Here is a 22,507-nt window from a genome sequence, read left to right on the forward strand (position 1 = left end):
TTTTGTACTTTAAACAGCAGACCTTTACTAATTAGTTTTGTACAGATCCTGCCTAGTCAACAGTAAAAGTACACGCAGGTCATGTTATTCTTGGATCATTGATTTAAGTTTATAAAATAAAAATAATTAATATGTACAATAAATTATGATCTTTTCCTTTGAATGCAGACAGGAATGGCTTTGACTTATGATCCAACAGCAGCTATGCAGAATGGGTGAGTGCAAAGTATTTCCTATCTTTATTTTATTAATACAAACTTAATTTACTAGTTTATAGCCATTGGATAACTTATTTTGTAATCAAATTCATAACTGTTTAAGTAATATTTGGTATTCTGTTTGCAGATGCATTCTTTGTATTGGAACAAATGTAGCCCTTAAAGGCCACAAAAGGCACCCAGACTACTTCATCTCTAATTAAGTGGACTGAGTACAGTAGCACTTTAGTTTAAACCCCACAATCTAAAACATTGCTGTTTAGTAGATACGACAATGTTATGATTGTAGAGTTAATACACCTCTGATGGCTGTTTTCCTGACATCCACTAGGGTCACTTTGCCTGTGCAAACCGAGTAAGCCTCAGTCCTCAATCAAATGGTGCTCACAGAGAGAATTTGATTAGCGCAGAACAGCATTTTGCTGTGCATGCTCACTAGCCCCCCGATAGTTTTTAATACGTCCTATAGTGAAGTATTAAATTGGCAGAATTCATCAAGATAACTAAGTAAATCTCATTACTTACTTGATTTGGAGCGTAAGATAGCTAGGCACTAAGATGCTATAGTGCTAGGAATATATGCTTATAATGCCACAGTGTCCCTTTAATAAATTCATACTAAATATTATATTTTCTACTATGTATTCATCTTTGGATGATCTTCTTTATAAGTACTTTATGCAACTCAAGGCATTAGGATTGTCTTTATTGAGCCTTTATCTTTAATAAGATAATTGATTTAGATGTAACAAATCGATATAACTGTCGAATAGTTAAAGTTTATTATCTTATGCACTTTTTAAATATAGTGTCAATTTTTTTTTAGTATTAAATGTTGAAAAGTAAATATAATGCTCAGTAAAGAGTAAGTCACTTTTCTGAAATTTATATAATTAAATAAAACTTTTTTTTTGCCATAAAATGCTACATTTTCTGTTAAATATATATTTAATCATAATCCTCTTCAATCCCCTTGCAAATGACTAGAAATCAAGAGGAGATATCGAAACATTGTTTAATTATTCTTCATCTCTGTATAATTTCTCTATGCTAACTGTCAGGTGTCAAGGACAGAACTTTGACAACTAAGACAACGAGTGACAGGGAGCTAAGAAAGACAATAAGTGACAGGGAGCTAAGACACTCAGTTCATAATAAGGACATGGATTTCTAACATTTAATTTTATTTTTCATGTCTCACAAATATATAGGGATAACTAAACATAATATTAAAAATTCTTTAATATAAGTCATGTTATCTACTCATGCATTTGTATGTATTGTAATATGTGTGTGTCTGTCATTAAAGTCATGCTTAATCATTAGAATTGACATCTTTAAAAATTATAATTAAATTGCAAGACATAAAAGAGATTTTTTTTCTGCCTTATATTTTCCCAAAAATGTGGGCTTTTAAAAAAAAAAAAAATATGTATATCAAAAAAAGTTAAACTGTTAATTAAGAAATGTATTTCAGGTTCCTTAACAGTACAATTACTCAATGTATAAATAGAATGTTGTGTATGGAACGCAAACTTATATAGCAGTGCTATAAACTAGGTAAACAGAAGACACAAAGAATAAATGACAGACAAACATAGGCATCCAAGCTCAACGGGTGACAAATGCCCTGCTCAAATCGGCTTACAGGCTAAAACCACACCGAGAATACGGAATAAAACCATGGCTGGATGTGGGAAGAACATTATAAGGGTAGGAGAGTTGGGTATTGGTCTCCTATGTCCTAGAATAATGGCCAGCTTTATGAATAAAGACAAAAGGGAGCATTTAGAAAGTTACAAACCTACCTGATGCAGGGAAAAGATGATGTAAAACCTAAACTTTAAATATTACGTTTTACAGGTTGATAAGTGGTTTTAACAATATGTAAACTGATTTATTAATTACAGATTCTACTCATCCCCGTACAATATTGCAACAAACCGTATGATTCCACAGACATCTATTACACCCTTTATTGCTGCTTCCCCTGTATCTACTTATCATCAGGTATGTCTAATATAAACTTGTATTCTGTTTTTCTTGAATTAAAAGTAATTCCACATGTTTCAATACTTTAAATAGGCACTCCAAGCACCGAAAGCTCACTATGTTCCTTCCATGAGTTCTGGTGCATGGAGCTCTCTTGCCCTTATTTCCTAAGTTATGTAACCTCAGCTATTATTTAAGGTTTCATTAGATTATACAGTAGTTTAATTGCTGCCTCCTCATGAATGGAAATCATAGTGAGTCCTGACCTATACATGCTCAACAAGGGTTTATGAATATGCTAGTGTTCTGATTAAAAACAAGAGGCAGTCATCGATTGGCTAAAATAATCCCAGACACTTCCTGTTCCATGTAGACGCTGCAGAGGTGAGTCACCTTTTTATGTTTTTCTAAATGTGTTTGCATTTCCAGTGTCTTTTGGCAGTAATGCATTAAGATGGAGGGGCTACTCAGTTCGACTCAGCAATGTCCCTTTAAAACGATATTAAAGATATAATAAAGGAAATTTTTAAAATAAGAATTTTTATGAAACGTATCCTTTATGTGCATATTCGTTAAAATAACAATGGTGCTGGTAGTGTAATAAAAATACACATATTTTCAAATGTTTATATGAATTAAATTTGCAAATAATTGCACAGAAATATAATCCAAAATACTTTCAATTAGTAATCCATCTCTAATAAAAATAAAAAAAAAACAACACCTATTTTATGTTAATGAGATTGAGGGAGGTGGATAACTCATATTGGAGGAAAATTATTAAGGCAACGACTTGCTATTCTGGGGTAAAGAGCTCTAGGAGGAGTAAGTACCATGGAAACCAATAGACTTTTTGTTAACACAGCATCTATGTTGCTGCACTAAAATAATAAGTATTGATATGCCACGCAAATACATTTACATTCTACACATAGAAATGCACACATGCGTTCCAGGCTTACACAAAGAAATACATGCACACACTCACATGCTTTTATTTGCATATAATGTGGGTGATTGAGGCTCACCTGAGAATTCTGTACCTATAAATGCCTGAGATATAAGTAATCTTTTTCATTTTATACAGTTTCCATAGGATATACAGTTTACTGTTTAAAGTTGAATGCCATTTTCTTTATTGACTAGGTCCAGAGCACATCATGGATGCCTCACCCGCCATATGTTATGCAACCAACGGTAGGTAGAAAACAATGCCACTGTGAAATTCTGTGTGTGCTCCCTATCGCCAAGTGAACGTCAGCAGACATATGTGAGGCACGGGCTAGTGTTCCCATGACAACCTAGACGCTACAACAATGTGAAAATAAAATTAGGTTTATTAATTAAAATAAATAAATAAGACTAGGTAAGTATGTCTTAGAAAAGATAACACTGGAGAGTCTGAATCAACAGGGGTTATTAAAATTAATCATAAATATAATATTTTGCTGATCACATTAAATATAAAATTTAGAAACAATTTGTCTTAATTACCCCCTTCGCCTGATACCCACTGTCTAGAGAAAAGAGATTCCAAGAATTGGCCTCCGAGAACCCCAGAAAATACATACTTAAATCAAGCTTCAATAATATATAATAATATTGCAGCTAACATTGGGAAATTGAAGAGAGTGTGCCTACTTAGAAGCATGTAGTGACCATGACTATTATTTATTTATTTATTACTGGTATTTATAAAGCGCCAACAGATTCCGCAGCGCTGTACAATTAGTGGAGAACGTACAATATACACAGACAAATACAAGAGGTAAGAGAGCCCTGCCCGTAAGCGGATAACTAGCCATTGGAGCTCTTTTATACAAAGTGCTTAGCTAGATAGCCCTTGAGCTTACAATCTAAAGGATACTATAGGGATTTGAGGCAAAAGGTAGCAGGGGAAATTTGGAGGTGATGGCTAAAAGAGTTGACAGAGAGAAGCAGCTATAGTATTGGTAAATTGTAAAGGGAATGAAGAGGTAATTGAGTGAGAATCTCAAGCAGCTGGAGGAGCTTGCTATATATTTAGGGGGAACGTGGGTGGGAAGTGGTGAGAAAAAAAAAATGCAGAGCATCACAACCGCTGTTCCTATGAGTGAGTATGAGTGTGAGATGATGCCTTGGCATTGTGGGAGTTTCTGCAGGATGTTAAATGCAGAGCATCCCAATCACTGTTCCTATGAGTGAGTATGAGCGTGAGATGAGGTCTTGGCGTTGTGTGAGTTGCTGCAGGATGCTAAATGCAGAGCATCACAATCGCTGTTCCTATGAGTGAGTATGAGTGTGAGATGAGGTCTTGGCGTTGTGGGAGTTGCTGCCGGATGTTAAATGCAGAGCCTTACAATCGCTGTTTCAATGAGTGAGTATGAGTGTGAGATGAGGCCTTGGCAATGTGGGAGTTGCTGCAGGATGTTAAATGCAGAGCATCATAATCACTGTTCCTTTGAGTGAGTATGAGTGTGAGATGAGGCCTGAAGAACAGAGATCTATCCTATAGATCAGTGTTTCCCAACCCAGTCCTCAAGGCACACCTACCAGTCCAGGATTTAAGGATTACCCAGTTTTGTCTAAGGTGTTTTTTCTTTTTTTTTCAAAAAACACCTTAGACAAAACTGGGTAATCCTTAAATCCTGGACTGGTAGGTGTGCCTTGAGGACTGGGTTGGGAAACAATGTTATAGATATCTGATCTACGTAGTACATTAATATTCAATCTAGCACATTCCTAGGTTGACCACATTAAACCCATTACGTTTGGTACATTCTGATTGTCATAGTCTGGCCGGATTAATATAGGTGCTGATGGGGATGAAGTTTCATTCCCTTTCAGGGCCAACACAAAAATGAGAAAAGTAAAATCCCCATTAAGCCAACCAACAAAAGTAGTAGTAGTAGTAGTAATAGTAATTTTTAGTATATCTACGGCTGGGGTGCTTCAGACTGATAAGATAGCAGCATTCTGAGGAGCTGCACACAACAGAGATATCACACACTTCATCCCATCTGCATTTATAATTACAATGATGACTTTTGGCACAAGATGTTGTAGAGTACACTTCCCACAAAGGTTAAGCCAGACAAACAGATGTCTGACCACCATAGTGAATGCAGTTCTTAGTAGCTGCCATATCAAAAGTTATTCAAAACTGGTACTTGTAGATACCATATAATGTGTGTTCTACAACAGAGGTAGATGTAAATCTAATCTTGATCATATTATAGTTAAACAGAGTAAATAGACTCTAAAATTTGGTGATTAAAAGTTTAATTGGTGATCTATGAAAGTATAACCTGGTGATATGTGTTCGTAAAAGGAATGTATGTTGGGCTTCGGTGGCTGTGTGGGGGTTGCCAGTACTCTTTATGTAATATTTATTATATGCATATGTCTACTGTCAGCTTTTACACCTGTTTTACCTCTGTCTTTCTATATACAAAATGCAACATTAGGACCATTATACTCTTCAACTCCAGATCTATGAAAACTTTAATCCCACAATGGTTACAACCAAGGTGAAGCTTCCTCTTATATTGTGACCAGATCTGGTGTCTGTATAGTTTTTTTTTTTTTTTTTTTTTATTTAATATGAGTGTGTTTTTTTTGTGACATCTATTTATTTTATTTTTTTGTTTGTTTTTTTGCTTAATTGAAAACTGAAAAACGGTCATATAGAAATAAATAATCATTTCTGTACTTCTGTTTTTACTTTAAAGGCAATTCAATTTTTGGTGTCAATTCAATTGAATTATAGAGTTAGTAGGTTTAGCCCATTAGGTGCCTTTGCTTGTTTTTTTTGTTTTTTTTTTATCTATTTAGAATTACTGTATTATCCTCTGTTCCAATACAAAAGCACTCACAGACACGTTTTACAATCAGCCTTCTTTCTATCATTACTCGCCCTGCTGACGGATTGTTATGTGTTAAATTAATTACATTTATTAGGAATTATTAATTTAGTTTTAAGAATAAACCACTTCAAAATGTAAATAGAAAAACAAAATTGCTAGGGGAAAAAAACAACAATATATACATATACACCATATATTATATGGTAAAATACCTAATTATTTTAATTATTATTAATTTTCACTCATAAATGATGCAGGTGGAGTTTTCTAAAGTATTTTAAATTTGTATAATTAAAATTACTATAGGTTTTGGTTCAGAGAGCCCTGTTTAATGATTGTTCATTACATTTCATATTACCAATTAACTGCTTCCGTGCATCACATTTTTAATTGTTTCACTTAATTTCTTTTTAGACATCTTTTATGTACAACCTAGTTAATTCATTTTGATTATACAAGGGTGCATATAAACATCTAGTTAATTAATGTGTTCAGTGCTTAGTTTTATAAAAAATAATTGGAGACACATCTTATATCTTCCCTTTAGAAAGTAATTTGCCAACACAAGAATTTTGTCACCACCTGGTTGTGTTTAACATTAATGTGATTATCTATCTATCTATCTATCTATCTATCTATATATCTATCTATCTATCTATCTCTCTGTCTATCTATCTATCTATCTATCTATCTATCTATCTCTTCTTACCTTTTGCTCCCTCTACATATCTAGCTTTTGTTCTGTAAACAAAATGTCCCCATCTATTTATCTAGCTGTCACTCTATCTACCGTTATCTCTTTATATCTAACTATCGTTCTAGCTACCTTTATCTCTATTTATCTAGCGCTCGTTCTAACTACTTTTATCTTTATATATCGAGCTTTCATTCTATTTACCTTTATCTCTATATATCTAGCTCTCGTTCTAGCTACCTTTATCTCTATTTATCTAGCGGTTATTCTAACTATTTTTATCTTTATATATCTAGCTTTCATTCTATCTACCTTTATCTCTATATATCTAGCTCTCGTTCTAGCTACCTTTATCTCTATTTATCTAGCTTTCACTCTATCTACCTTTATCTCTATATATCTAGCTCTCGTTCTAGCTACCTTTATCTTTATTTATCTAGCGCTCGTTCTAACTACTTTTATCTTTATATATCGAGCTTTCATTCTATCTACCTTTATCTCTATTTATCTAGCTCTCATTCTACCTACATTTATCTCTATTTATCTACCTCTCATTATAACTACTTATATCTTTATATATCCAGCTTTCATTCTATCTACCTTTAACTATATATATATATATAGATATGGCTCTCGTTCTAGCTACCTTTATCTATATATATATGGCTTTCATTTTAGCTACCTTTGTCTCTATATATCTAGCTCTCGTTCTAGCTACCTTTATCTCAATATGTCTAGCTCTCGTTCTAGCTACCTTTATCTCAATATGTCTAGCTCCCGTTCTAGCTACCTTTATCTCAATATGTCTAGCTCTCGTTCTAGCTACCTTTATCTCAATATGTCTAGCTCTCGTTCTAGCTACCTTTATCTCTATATATCTTATTAAAAATTAAAGTGTTCGAAACTATAATTTAGGAGTACAGATCATGGTTTTGCACTGGATGTGATCTAATTAGATATTGCTAAGGCATTTGATATGGTTCCTCACAAAAGTTTTCTGTGCAATTACATGGTAATTTAGTTGAAAATTAGTGAGCTTACATTAGACATTGGCTTAAACATAGAGTGTGATCTGGATATTACTTTGCTGTAGAAGGATTCGAAAAAAAACGAGTGGACTAGGCATACATTCAGTTTTTTGGAGTCATTAAGGAGTTTTTCCCCAATTTGAGGCAAAATGGAAATCGCTTCAAATGTGGTATTTTACCTTCTTTTGAAATTTAGGTATTGAACTTGATGGACTTCACTGGACAATCACTTGATCTGCTCCGCCTCAATTCCTTTGACCCAAATAGTATAACTTTTATGTAACCTTTTCCCTTGTGTAAGCAAGTACCTGGCCAATTAAATTACAATTATAACTCCAACCTTTCATGTTTATAGTTATTTACAAATATTGTTATAAAAAAATAGAAAAATAGTAAAATCACAACTACAATGTACGAAATTCTCTCATCAAACATATTGGTATATTCCGCTGCTGACCATAAGAGTAGACGTGTTGGAAAAGAAAAGTCTAAAGAGCACTCCATTGAGCATATTTTTTTACAATCTAGTCTATATACTCACACTTAAAACATGTAAGTATTAACTGGATTAAATAATTAACTAGCATATCAAAATGCAGCATAATATTTGTTTTCCTTTTTTTTCATTCTTTCACTCTCATGACGTGCTTTCTGCAATAATAAAAATAAACAAGGATGCCTCATAACTTTTACATATGTATGTGATATTACTTCTTATATTTAGATATTACACGGATCCCATAAGCACAATTACACATTTTCACATTATTACATCTGAGCTTGTATAGGATTTTAAAAATAAACAAAATTGTCTAGCTTGCTTATGTTTGCTGTGGGTGGCTGATTTCGAATATTCATGTTAATTTTTTAGTAGTTGGTGGCCTTTAATGTTCCACTTAAGTGAACAACAATTTTTTGCATCCCTGTAAAACCTTTTTTTTTTTAATTTAAAGTAAGTAAATGGCTGTGTCAAACACCTTCCTGCTGTTCAGTAGATGACTGCTAACTCCACGGGTATGATTAATGGAGAAGGTAATGATATGCAAATCTTCAACAATGTTGCGGTATGCCTGCAAGCATTTTAATTAGTCCCCCAAAAAAACATAGTAGCTCAGTAAATACTAAAATAAAGCAGTGTTAATATCTAAAACTAATGTTGGGACATGAGTAGAAGTATAACAAATGAAGAATGCTATGACTTAAAAAAAATATTGTGTACTTTTGATTGCCATACCCAACAGAGTTCTCCACATGTTTTTTTTAACTAATTAATGTAATATATAGGCATTCCTGGTATGTTTGCTTTACAAAAGCCTGTTTATCATTAACCTAGTACAAGGGTATATGTATATAGGACAAAGGCAACTTCAAGAAATTATATTTTAAATAGGAATTATTTATCTTCTCATTCTTCTCATTCTTAATATCCCTAATTTATTCACATATTGAAATTCAGTCAGGTTTTTAACTGCCTATCAAACCTAATGCCACGATTTATTCTATATGTTTATTTAACGATTCTTATTGTTATAGTTCTCATATCTCGAACAATTTACATAGATTAACAAACAAACAAGTAACAGTAAGTAATCCTTAACTACCAAGATGTTTGCAGAAAAAAAAAACACCCACAGAAATGTCCTGGAAAGTAATGTTTAAATGTACTTTTTTTGTTTCAGTATGCACAGATGCCACAATGGAAACATATTTAATGGAAACAAAAAATAAAAATAAAATAAAAATATATATTAAAGTTACATATAAGAAAGTAATGTTGTAGATATCTAAGATGTCTCAATGTGTAACATAATTTGTAAAAAGAGAAAAAAACTAACCGCACTCCAATCACGTGAAGATCCGGGTACTAAACTGGACCAAGGGCCAGCCCCAGCCCCAGCCCCAGGGAGTAGATATCAGTGGTAGAAAGAGGATCCAGGCACTCCAAGTATCTTCAATTGTATTTATGTAACGAGAATATACCCCTACACGCAGGATCCAGCTAAACAGAAGACAGCACAGAGGAGAGATACGTCTACCGGACCTTAGAATGGCCGGACTCGACGTATATAGGAGAAGTACAGAGTCAGAAACGATCCGAGGTCAAGGGCACGAAGAGACAGCGTAAACGAGGACTAGCCGGGGTCTGGTACACAGGAAACAGCAAGCCGGCAAACAGAACAGACAAGGATAAAGCGAAAATGAAGTCAGAATACAAAGCCAAGGTCAAATACGAAGGAACACAACTGAACACAACAAGCGCTAAAGGGAACTGAACCAGAAACCACGATAGGGCAAGGAACTAAGGGAAAAGGGTAAGTATAAGTAGCTTCCAAACTAATGTGATTGGCTCCTGTCACTTCCACACCCCCAAAAGGTAAGTGTATGGGGTGAGTGGCATGACAGGGGCCAATGGGAGCCTTTTTGCAATTTAGGCTCCCACTGTCTCTTTAAGAGCGCGCCCGAGACTCGCGGCGCGCTCTTAGATTCAGGTGGGACATGTGACCGCATCTCGCGGTCACTGCCCACCTTCCTGTTAGAAGTGTCGGATGAGCCGCACGCGGCTCGTGCAGCCGCAGGACCGCGCGCGGCTTGAAGAGAGGACCGCGGCCGGCCCTAGGATAAGGTAAGTAACGCTACAATTTATTTGGATAAGTAAGACACCGCAACGTTTTAAGCCCTGAAAGGGTCTTTGTCAAGCAGCCAAAGTTCGTCAGGGGTCGAAACGTTGAGGTGTCTCACTTATCCAAATAAATACAATTGAAGATACTTGGAGTGCCTGGATCCTCTTTCTACCACTGATATCAATGTGTAACATAGACTTGTTTCCCCACATACGCTATAATCCTCTCACATATACATTATCCCATATGCACTCAGTTCCCAATAGTATATATTTATATATTACCCCATGTATATTGTATATTTTACCACATGATATATTTTCCATAATATATCACCATATCAACCTCACATTGCAGCCATGTTGACATGGACGATCACGCAAATGTGTTTCCATGGTTTCTATATACACTCTGATACATGCACCCACATATACACTCTGATACATGCACACACATACAAATAGGCACATACACCGATGCACAGAGACACACAATGACACACAGACACACACATATTGACAGATACAGACACGTAATCGCGGTGTGTATCAACATCATGCAGTGGTTACCTGATCCCATACTAATGTTTTTAGTCCACAATAGCTTTATACAGCAAGCCACCATTTTAAATGACATAACAATTAATACTTAAATACAGCGCCTGAATTATTTTTTATATACAAATCCATGAATTTCAATAAAACCACCCATCTCTGTGAGACACTACGGACTTGAAATTTATTTATTTTCTTTGTGAGAGGCATTTGGTTGGACAATGCTAAACACTTACATCCCTATAGTCCTTAGGGACATGTATATAGTATGCAAAGGCATAAACAAAACAGTGCGTTCAATATGAGAATAAGTGAATGAATGGCTAAATGAATGATTGTGTTGTATCAATGTGAATGCAGTGCTAATACATGTGATTCCCCACTCCCCCAGCCCATAAATACAAGTTTGCAATTAATTTCTAGTATAATAAAGTAATTAAATCCTGTGCAAGCAATGTTAAATCTACGGCATCCTTCAGGAATCTGATCATATTACTTTTGGTATAATGTATTCAGCTTACAAGCAAGGCTGTCTTTTTGCATATATAGTCAGTGTAACCATGCAAGAGTTTAATAGCGTTTAATAGCTGAAAATGCAATATTACTGTCAATATTGGATCATTTTTTCCCCCCCTCTGCTGTTTCTGAAACAGCTTTAGACTCACACTGATGAATCAGCGTGTAAAGTGCCGAGCACTAAACATCTGTTTAAACTGCAAACAAATAAAGGCAGGACGCATTTTACAATAACGGCTTTATATGAGCTCTTTAAATCCTTGCTGAGCATTGCCTTTATTTCTGAAATTATATTTTCATGCTCATCACCATACAACCGAATACAACTTAATGATAATACATTATTGGTATCCAGTGTTCAATAAGGAAAAAAAGATTCATGTCATATTATCGTTATTGTATTTATGGACGTTTAGAAATAAAGATGGAAATAACACATGTAAGGAGATCTAAATTTTACTATTACCATAATTTTACTTGAGATGGTGTAGATGGAGGATGCCAATTCCTTGTTAATAGCATACTCTGTGAAGCCTAACTCCTGCCTACCAGGCAAAGCGCAGAATTTCTATTGATGACAATAAATGGGAATTCAGCAAACGTTTCATCATTATTCTAATTCATGTCACAACTGTAACAAGTTCCTGCCTTGCTTATTATAATTGCAATAGGACACTCTAGGCACCATGACCACTGCAGCTCATTTTAGTAGTTATGGTGTAAATAATCTTTGGCTAATCTGGCCAATCTCTCACAATCTAACTTCACCATCCAACGCTCAATGAAAAATATGGAATACATACTGTATCACATTATGCAAATGACAAGCATCATCTGATAATGATTTGACAAGAAACAAGGAGAATGCACCCAAAGACTCTCTTCACCAGGGGTGGGGAACCTTCGGCTCTCCAGATGTTTTGGACTACACCTCCCATGATGCTTTGCCAGCATTATGTCTCTAAGAGCATTATGGGGGATGTAGTCCACAACATCTGGAGAGCCGAAGGTTGCCTATCCCTGCTCTACACCATAGCCGCTACAGCTTATCAAGTAGTTGTGGTGCAGAGTGTATATTTAAATCAATTGTGTTTATAAAATTGGTAAAGTTGGTCACAACATTTCTTGCCTTACAAACTTAGAGGAATTCACTTTTCGTCAAATGAAGTGGAATTTTAAAAATGAATGCTTTGTTCAGAATTGGCCACATCATTTTTGATGAATTCCAAACTCATGCAGCTATTTTCTACATAAGATAGGTATTGATTGTAAGAGTCCAAAAACCCATGTGGGATGTAAGAGAAAACTGAAAACTGACTTGACTTACTAGCAAGCTATATGGTTAGTTCCTATCAAGTTTCAATATGGATTTAGATTACTTCTGTCCTTACAAAGAGAAATCTTATAGTTTGCATAACAGATTGATTCTACCTACAAAGGCATTCCAGAACCAAAATACCAGTTAGGTCCCCTCTTTGTAAGAAATACCGCAACCCTAGAATATTAGAAACATATGGGATTACAGCATAGTTAAGTGATAATATAATTTATTACTAATGCTTGTCTTTTAAATCTCAGTATGTTCATATATTTAATTCCAGAACAAATGGTGTTAATATGAAACTGTCACATATGATAAATTTGTGCAACTGCATATTTGCGCAAATTTATATTTCAATTCTATATTTCTATGTTAACAAAAGTCATCTAATGGTTGTGTTGTATATTTTTAAAAAACACCGGGGCACACTCGGCAGTGCATGTAAATTAGATTAACTTCTACCAGGCGGCGCTCACGGTGTATCCAAGTGTGGCACTTCAAAGGAACGTCAGTCGGCATGTACACCCATATAGAAAAAAACACCAGAAGGTAGGGTCCAGCACTTGAGAAATACTGGTAAAGCAATAAGATAGCTCAAACAGCCCAGGCCTCTGTCTCTGTTATCCGGAGGAAATATGAGGTAGCGGAAGGAGGAAAGTTTGGGAGTAGAGTCTTAGCATGTCCTTCGATGGTATATGCAACAAAAAAACAGGAGGACAGGAGGACAACTGGAAATGAAGTAGAAAAAGAGAATACAACTGTCAGTGAAGGAGAAAAGAGATCCACCTTTAAAGAACATAGATGCACCTGTAAGTACATCTCTCTTTCTCGTTCACTTCCAGTTATTACATTCTACACTATATTTCTCCTGTCTATCCTGTCCTCCTTTTTTTTGTTGCTTATACCATGGGAGGATATACCAAGGCGCTACTCCCAAACTGCCTCCTTTCACTACCATATACACTCATATACCATTCCTGTGTAGATGTCCGAGCAGAGAAGTCACCCACCACAAGAAGGGCAATGTTGGTAAGTACTTTTTTAATTCACCCCCAACAAACATTCAGTAGTGTTTCCTATTGCTGGGGAACTCGGAACTGCCAATTCCAGAGAAGAAACAGCTCTGCTTTGAAGACATTTGGTGCAAATTGATAGGGTGATTCGCTATGGTCAGGAATATGTCATTGCAATTACACAAAAACCTTCAATGGGTTTACCAAACCACACAAAAGGTTTGTTTCCTCTTTAAATCTGATAAGAAAACAAATACAGACGAGTAACTTTTTTTTTTTAATTAAAAGTCAAAGCTTGGCATAACAGAGTGTGTGCAAAACATGTTTTGTAAATTATAAACTAGATACCTGCCTGCATAGCTTTTCATTTTGATCTAGCGATTAATCACATTTACAAACATGACAGCAACTGATTGAAGCATCTGAGGTTCATTTAAAAAGCTGTATGAATAAGCAAAAGGGTTGTACTTAAGAACATTTCTCCTAGAATTTTAATAATAACCAGCTACACTGGATATATACTGGCAAGCATATGGTGTACACTCATTAATCCTATTATTATCTAGAAATCTGAAATCCTAGGATTTTGGCCCAATTAGCAGAATGACACATGTTACTTGCTGTCGGTGATTTTTAACTGGGAACTAGTCAGATGGCTCTCATTAAAAATACAATTAGCTAGATATTTCCTTACTGAATCCGATGCGACTTATTGACATTAATAAATTATTATTGTTTAAAAATGTGTAGTGTCCTCTCGCTGAGTCTCTTTTAATTCATTTTTGGTTAATTTCAGTTATTGTGTGCCAACTATTTGCCGGATGTGCTCATGAACGTTTGATATTTGATGAAAGTAATTGAAATGGAACACATTGTGCAAAAGTATTATGTTAAAAGCAGCCTGCTGCATAACACCGCAAGAAAGGGAAGAGAGCGAGCACAACACATGCCTGTTTAATTATGTGTACTTTGTATAGGATTGCCAGATGCACCTTGTGTACTTGGACACATATCATATCACCATATTCATGCACTAGCCTGCAATATGCGGAAATAGTATGCTAAACGAAGAAAATCTATTAAATAACTGCCTTAGTTAATTGATCTGCATGGCAGCCTATATATATTTTGTATACTGCACAGTGGGACTTTTTGTGTGTTGTCCATTAGAATTAAGAAATTACACGTCTACGAAACATTGTGGAGGTGGCATAGTGTAGGGAATGATAAAAAAAACAAAACATTGTGAGATACTACAATGATGTAAAAATAATACATCTCAAAAGAAATTAAAGATGTATGTATAGCTTCGAGCAAAAATTGGAAAAAGAGCAAAATGATAGAAACTTTTGTAAAGTGATTTAAGTAGGGTATGGTTTGTAGAAATTAAAAAAAGTTGTCAATAATCTGAAACTAGGGTTTTCACTAAAGTGAGAAATCAAAGTGAATTTCATACATTAGGCAAAAGTAGCTGATTTGGAAGCATAGCTAAATTAGAGAATATTTGCTACATGGCTGTTTTGGTACTGTAGGTATCAAAAGATTAGCTTAATGAAGCAGTTTGGTTTTATAGATCTTGCCCCTGTTGTATCACTGCTCAATCATCTGTCATTTAGGAGTAAAACTACTTTTCTTGTGTTTCTGTTTATGCAACCCCATCTAGCACAGGGGTTCTCGACCCAGTCCTTAGGAACCCCCTACCAATCCAGGATTTAGGGATTACCTGGGTGAGTCTAAGGTGTTTAGAAAAGGAAAAAAAAAACACACCTTAGACACATCCAGGTAATCCCTAAATCCTGCACTGGTAGACCTTAAGGACTGGGTTGAGAACCCCTGATCTGGCACATCTCCCCTATGCGCCTGCATTAAATAAAATGGTTTCATTTTCAATCTGGTTCTGGATTTCAACTGTCCAAAAACTTCTGAACCAGCTGGGTTGTGGACTTAATTCAGGATCGTTCGAAGTTTGTTCTACAAAATCCAATCATTGGTATACACTGATCAGCCACAATAATAAAACCACCGACAGGTCAAGTGAAAAACATTGTTACAATGGCACCAAATCAATTGTTTGAGCTCAAGCTATTGCTTTGGCCTCCAAATTACCATAATTTCAATCCGATTAAACATCTATGGGATGTGCTGGAACAATAAATCCGATCCATGTAGGCTCCACTTCGCAGCTTGCAGGACTTTAAGGCTCTGCTGCTAATGTCTTGGTGCTAGATACTACAGGACACGTTCAGAGGTCTTGTGGAGTCCATGCCTCAATGCTTCAGAGCTGTTTTGGCAGCACGAGGGGGACCTACTAGATATTAAGCAGTTGGTTGTAATGTTGTGTCTGAACAGTGTATACTGTGAACAATGTCTATATTTTGTAGTCCAAATGGGCCTGTACTGCGACAAATGGGTCTCCCCTATTCAGTACGGGGCCATTCAGACTTTATAAATAACCCTGCTTCTAGTGTTGCTAAATGTGCTATCACCACTAAGAATTGTTTAACTTATTGTAATATGTTAATATGTTAATCTGTGTTAATATGTGTAACGTCATAATTTTACCTAGTTTAATTTTTTTTTTTATTATTGGTAGTAATTATGTTAACAGAATGCACAATATATATTGACCATAATAACATTATTTATTGTTTTAGGGTGCTGTTATAACACCGACATTGGATCATACCATGTCTATGCAGCCAGCCAGTATGATGGGTCCAATAACCCAACAAATGAATCACCTCTCGCTGGGTACAACCGGAACGGTAAAAGTTTTTGCATTTTTTCCCATTTATATAATCTCTTGCATGAAGTCTGCAAGGGCCACAAACAGCTATGCATTTGCTGACATGAGCAAAAAAAGTTTGGAACATAGTCGAGATTGATAACACAGGGAGTTTTTGATCCTCTCCATTCCATGCCGTTTCTTAGTTGAGCTTGGGAAAAAACTACACTGACGTACTAAACCTATGCTTAAAGGAAACTCCAGGCCCCTAAATACAAATATATGCTGCCTTTGCTGCCTTGTAAATTAAAATAGTGCTTTTTCGTAGAACCCATTTCTAACAAAGTATTTTTCCCTATGGGTAATATAATTTATGTTGTACAAATGTGATAATATGTGTATTCCTAACTGACTAACAATCTAAAGAATTATTTTAAAAAGTGCAAATTATATTTTTACCAGTTATTTAATAACAGCAAAATTGTGATGCTTAGAAACTCGTGCAAGGGACTTGTATATTGCAATCCCTTGAGAGAAACGCAGTCTGTTGCAAATATAAATGGTAAGATTGATCCCTGAAAGACCATTTCTTGGAACCCAAAAATTAAATTAAATCAGTGAAATGGGGATTCTCGTTCACAAGTTATTTAAAATACATCCTGATGGTTTTAAGTAAATGGCAATGGGGATTCAGAAATAATGAATATTTGTGTGACTATACTGTTTTAATCCTAAAGTAACTGCAAGGCTAATTAGCCACATATGAAAATTAAGTTATTTTCTCTCCTAAAATTTACAATCTTCTTAATAGCTTACTACAATCACAAACTCCCCATGATCACTTTTAGAAAATAAACCCTTGATGCACACAATATATTCTTGAACAGTCAGAGCTTAAATCAGAGGCGTTTGCATCAATAATAAAAGCTGGAATCAAACAAGAAATGCACTATTTGGTGTATTACTATTGGGTCTATTTCCTGATGCCAAGTTGGCTGTTACCCCATTAAACTAAATCACAATCTGGCAGCCAAAAGATTCCTAATTGAATTTGTTAGTTCAATTCAGGTGAATTGTTCCACAATTAATGTTTGACAAATGCATTATCAATCATACGCAGAGCTGACAGCTACCACAGCAGGTTAATTTGACTAATTCTTAAATTAAGTCCTGTTGGCATCAGCAAGAATCTCTATGGAATCTCAGTATATTGAATTCTACACAGTTTCATTAATTCATTTTGCAAATATACAAAATATTTGGTAAATTAATGTAAAATTGTTCATATATAATTATATTTATTGTATATAATATATATTATATTTATTGCATACCTCCTTTGCACTGGCTACAAATATGGCTGCCACAGTGAATGTGCTTGTATTTTTTTGCTTCCAAAGGTGTAGAACTCTTGTCCCTGCAGACCTATGTTTGTTTGTCATAATTTACTTGGACAATTTCAGAGACTCGAGAAGAGATAAGCAATATACTGGCACTTTATAAATACAGTAGTTATTATATTAACTCAACATTGCTCACCAGGCACTCCAGGAATTGTGGGATATCACAACTCAAATCATATGGAAGAAACTAACGTTAAGGAAGTTATAGGTTGAAATGATATTTACTTGTTATTTTCTAACACAACATATATCACATTGTGGAAGACAGGGCCAAACATCAACTAAGAAGAATTCGCAGAGGAATATGGGAAAGGAAATAGAAAAAGAAAAACTAATGGCCAAGAATAATTTTAGTTCAGAGCAAAAATTTATCTGGATTTTAAATTAAAGCCGATAACCAGAAAAGAAATCAGAAGAAACTAATTGATCTCACTGTCTGCTATAAATAATGAGAATCAAAAATAGATGTGTCATAACTTTTATATAAATCGGTACAAACTAAAATATGCCATTTTATAAGGTCAACATGTATTTCAGCATTACCGTGCCTTTGATTAAATTAAAAAAACTCCTCGCTAGCCACAACAATAAACTTACATTATCCTCCCATATCCAGTAACCTGTGCTTATTATACATTATCCCCCCATAGCCAGTAATCTGTGTTTATTATACATTATCCCCCCATAGCCAGTAACCTGTGCTTATTATACATTATCCTCCCATAGCCAGTAACCTGTGTTTATTATACATTATCCCTCCCACAGCCAGTAACCTGTGTTTATTATACATTATCCCCCCCCATAGCCAGTAACCTGTGTTTATTATACATTATCCCCCATAGTCATTTATCGTTGGACCTAGGCAGCATGATGTCTTAGGCCGGCCCAGAGAGTGAGTGAGTGAGTGAGTGAATAATATAATATATATGTTCAGCAACATATTAGTAATATATGTAAATCGGGTTCATACAAAGAGGGTGAAAAGGTATTAAAGAAAAACACACTTATTGCATCAAATTTACAAAGCCAAACTTTTAAAAGCTTTCCTCTGAATTTCTTTCTCGGGATGAGGAATATATCGGTTGTAGACTGAGGATTTCCATCTGCCCAATCTTCTAATAATATGCACTGGAGTGTCAGTGTTGAAGGAGACCGAAGCTGCCCCTATTCTAAATGAAAGACCCGAGGCATGGATACAACCCAATCTTAGGAGTAGTGTTCTGATGTAGAAGATTAATTTAGCCATAGTCAGAGGGATTCAGTGAGAGTAGTGGTGAAATGTGTGTGGCATGACTGAGTTTGGGTAAGTAAGAGTCAAGTATTTTAACCGGGCACTAGTTCTAGGTGGGATAAAGTGGTATAGCGGATGGATGAGTAGTTTGGTTCGTTTTAGAGGTTTGTAGAGAAAGTATATAGTGATCATGATTTTTAGCGATATGTAATATTTTTAAGGTGGTCTCAAACAAACATAAAATGCTATATAAAATTTGTGGGAATATCGAATAGTCGTGTACAGTAAATCAGAGAGGGCTCAGAATATCGAACCATCGATCGTTAACCTGGATGAAGTAGGGGGTCTATCTGTTTTATTAAATACGCGGTAATATGCTTTTAATGGGATAGGACGGGACACTCCTGCCTCCACACGAGCCGCATGCGGCTTGATCTCCTCTTCTGACTTAGCCGCGTGCACTGACTGCAGTGATCGGTCACGTGGCCCGCCTGGCACTAGGAGCACGGCTCGAGTCACGAGCTCGCTCTTAAAGGGGCAGTGGGAGCCAAAGGTTGATTCAGGCTCCCATTGGCCCACGTCATTCCAGCACCCCCACACACAAACGTTTTGGGGGCGTAGGCATGATGTGGGCCAATCACTGGTGTAACAGTAGTGTACATAAAAAAAAAAAAAAAACTAGAAATTTGACTGGGAAATAATAGCAGTCAGTTTCCTTCACACGTATGCGTTTCAGGGCCGGCCAGGGCACAGTGTCACACCAGTGCAACTCATATCTGGTGTAACAGTAGTGTACATTTAAAAAAATAAATAAATACAGGGGGCTCGTTGTCACCTTTCGGGGACCCTTGGTGTTGTACGTGGCTGGGTGGAGGAAGAGACCTTCAATGACATCAGTGAGGACAAGGAACGGGACATGGCTAGCTTGGTATCCAACCTTGTGCAAATGGGGAGTTTGCGGTTGTGCAAATGGACTGTTTGCGGTTGTTTGCGGTGCGTTAAACGGGGAGTTTGGTCTGTCACTGTGAAGCGGGTGTAAACCTTACACTTCCTGATCGATACAACATAATACCTGATGTTTTAAAGCAAGTTATTCCAAACAATTTAGGAATGTTAGGTGATTTATGCCCGTTATGGATTAAAACCAGACTCTGCATCAACTATGCAATTTTCCATGGGAGTTTTGCAAGTTCAGTCCAGGTGTTAGTCCCCTTGAAACAACTTTTCCATCACTATTGTGGCCAGAAAGAGTCCCTGTGGGTTTTAAAATTCGCCTGCCTATTGAAGTCTATGGCGGAAGTTTGCGTTCGCCGTTTGCGAACGGAAAATGTTATGTTCGCGACATCACTAGTAAAGGTAGCTGAAATAAAAACAATCTCTAAGTCACCTATGCTTCCAGATCAGCTACTTTAACCTTAAAGAAACTAGTATCCAGAACTGTGACAGCTTAATACAGTGGTTCTGGTGTTTTTTAGCCTGTCCCTGCAGCCTTCAAAAAAAGGCAGTTTTTGCATTGCTGGCTAGTTACACCTTTAGTAACAGTCACTCAGAAGACTACTAGATGAGCTTCCTGTGTAAGTTCTGCACAATATGCAGTACTGGTGTTCAACGTCTCCACCACTAGCATGGAGGTACTGAACATTTCCTATAGAAATGCATTGATTCCGTTCATCTCTATGAAGAGACGCTGATTGATGCACCTTGGCCTTTTGCCGTGCATGCACAACAGCCTTCCTATGCTTTCCTATGGCAAAGCATTGGATTGGCTGAGATGATCATGATTGATGATCTTAGCTATGGAGGCTGGGCCAGCTGCAGAGAAATTTGTGAAACGTACCTTTTCAATGCAAGCTGAGGGGGACCAGGAACCTAAATAGTTAGTTTAACACTATAGTGTCAGGAATACGTTACAGCGTTCATTCCAATTTGAAATTCACTTTGCATTCACTTCAAATCCTTTTATTAGTGAATAATCCTATATATGTCAATGTATGCATACACACATACTCTCGCACATTCATTATTTCCTTAAATCTTACTTATGTGACTATGGTTATTTCTTTTTTCAGTATATGACTGCTGCTGCGCCTATGCAAGGGACCTATATTCCCCAGTATACTCCTGTGCCTCCTACAGCTGTTCAAGTTGAAGTAAGCATTGATAAAATAGCACTTCAAGTACAAAATGTATACCTCAATGAAAAAAGATTACTATAAATCACTTGCTCTAATTTAATGTGCTAGATAAGTGTTTTTTTTTTTGTTTTTGTTTTTATGTAATATGTTATTTTATTTTTTTTAATAGCTAGGCCATTATAAAGTGAAGATCTTTTTAATTCAATATGTGAATGCATGAAATGCAAACAGTTATGGTGACAATGCATAGCACCCGACATTTCAAAGGGACAAAGAGGGTAATTTTAAATTTGGGGGCTTGAGTTGGTGTATGGCCAGGGTCGTGGCTGTTCTAAGAAATTTTAGTTGACATACTAATAACACATTTAAACTATAATTTAGAGCAAGAACAATATATGTTATTTACAAAGGCTTTTCTACACACATATATTGTATTTTAAATACACATTAATGTGATTATTATTAAGCTGTGGAGCTCTGTTATACATGCAGGCACAACAACAATATCGAGCTCCTAGAAAAGAGAGACATTAGGATAGAAAAGATTGAGAGAGAGATTCAGGTCCAGAATATGATCCTATAGTCATATCCAAATATTATTATTGTAAACACATATTCTAATGAAAATGTTGCCCGGTATTAACGCCATTCACTAACACGTTACATCTCAAGTAGGTAAAAAATAAGGAGTAACTACAATTGAAAGGTTAGACAAATATCTAGAAATTGAACAAAATAGGAATGCCACGCACAAAGTGTTTTTTATGGATACCTAAAAAGAGAAAATTACATATGTTTATTTTTTTTTATTTATTAATTCATCCTTGGCTGAAATATTGGGGTCTGTAAAGTATGAAATATGATACAGCAGGAGTAGGCAACCTTTGGCACTCCAGATGTTGTGGACTACATCCCCCATCATACTCTTACACGCATAATGCTAGCAAAGCATCATGGAAGGTGTAGTCCAAAACATCTGGAGTGCCAAAGGTTACCTATACCTGTTATACAGTATTCCCGACCATGCAGAATATTTTATACAGTTTCAGAAAACATATGATAACAGTTTTGTTATTTACAGTTTTGCAGATTTGACAATTTAATATAAATCAAAAAAAGACAAATAAGTTGCTGACAGCTATTTGTAAGAAATTGGCTGGTATTTTTAGAAATTCGCATTCCCCAAAATGTCATCACAGTATTAAAATAGT

General features: G+C 35.7%; 1 protein-coding gene across 1 annotated transcript in view; it reads left to right on the top strand.

The window, feature by feature from the left end:
- The window catches only part of RBMS3 (RNA binding motif single stranded interacting protein 3), a 616,946-nt gene that overhangs the window by 584,123 nt on the left and 10,316 nt on the right, over positions 1-22,507 (top strand). The window contains exons 8-12 of the mRNA XM_063452213.1: positions 169-215; positions 2,129-2,228; positions 3,357-3,407; positions 16,457-16,567; positions 21,231-21,311. Of these exons, the coding sequence (XP_063308283.1) occupies positions 169-215; positions 2,129-2,228; positions 3,357-3,407; positions 16,457-16,567; positions 21,231-21,311 (390 nt within the window). The remainder of the gene's footprint in view (positions 1-168; positions 216-2,128; positions 2,229-3,356; positions 3,408-16,456; positions 16,568-21,230; positions 21,312-22,507) is intronic.

The sequence above is a fragment of the Pelobates fuscus genome, chromosome 4 (genome assembly GCF_036172605.1).
Source record: "Pelobates fuscus isolate aPelFus1 chromosome 4, aPelFus1.pri, whole genome shotgun sequence".
Classification (NCBI taxonomy): Eukaryota; Metazoa; Chordata; class Amphibia; order Anura; family Pelobatidae; genus Pelobates; species Pelobates fuscus.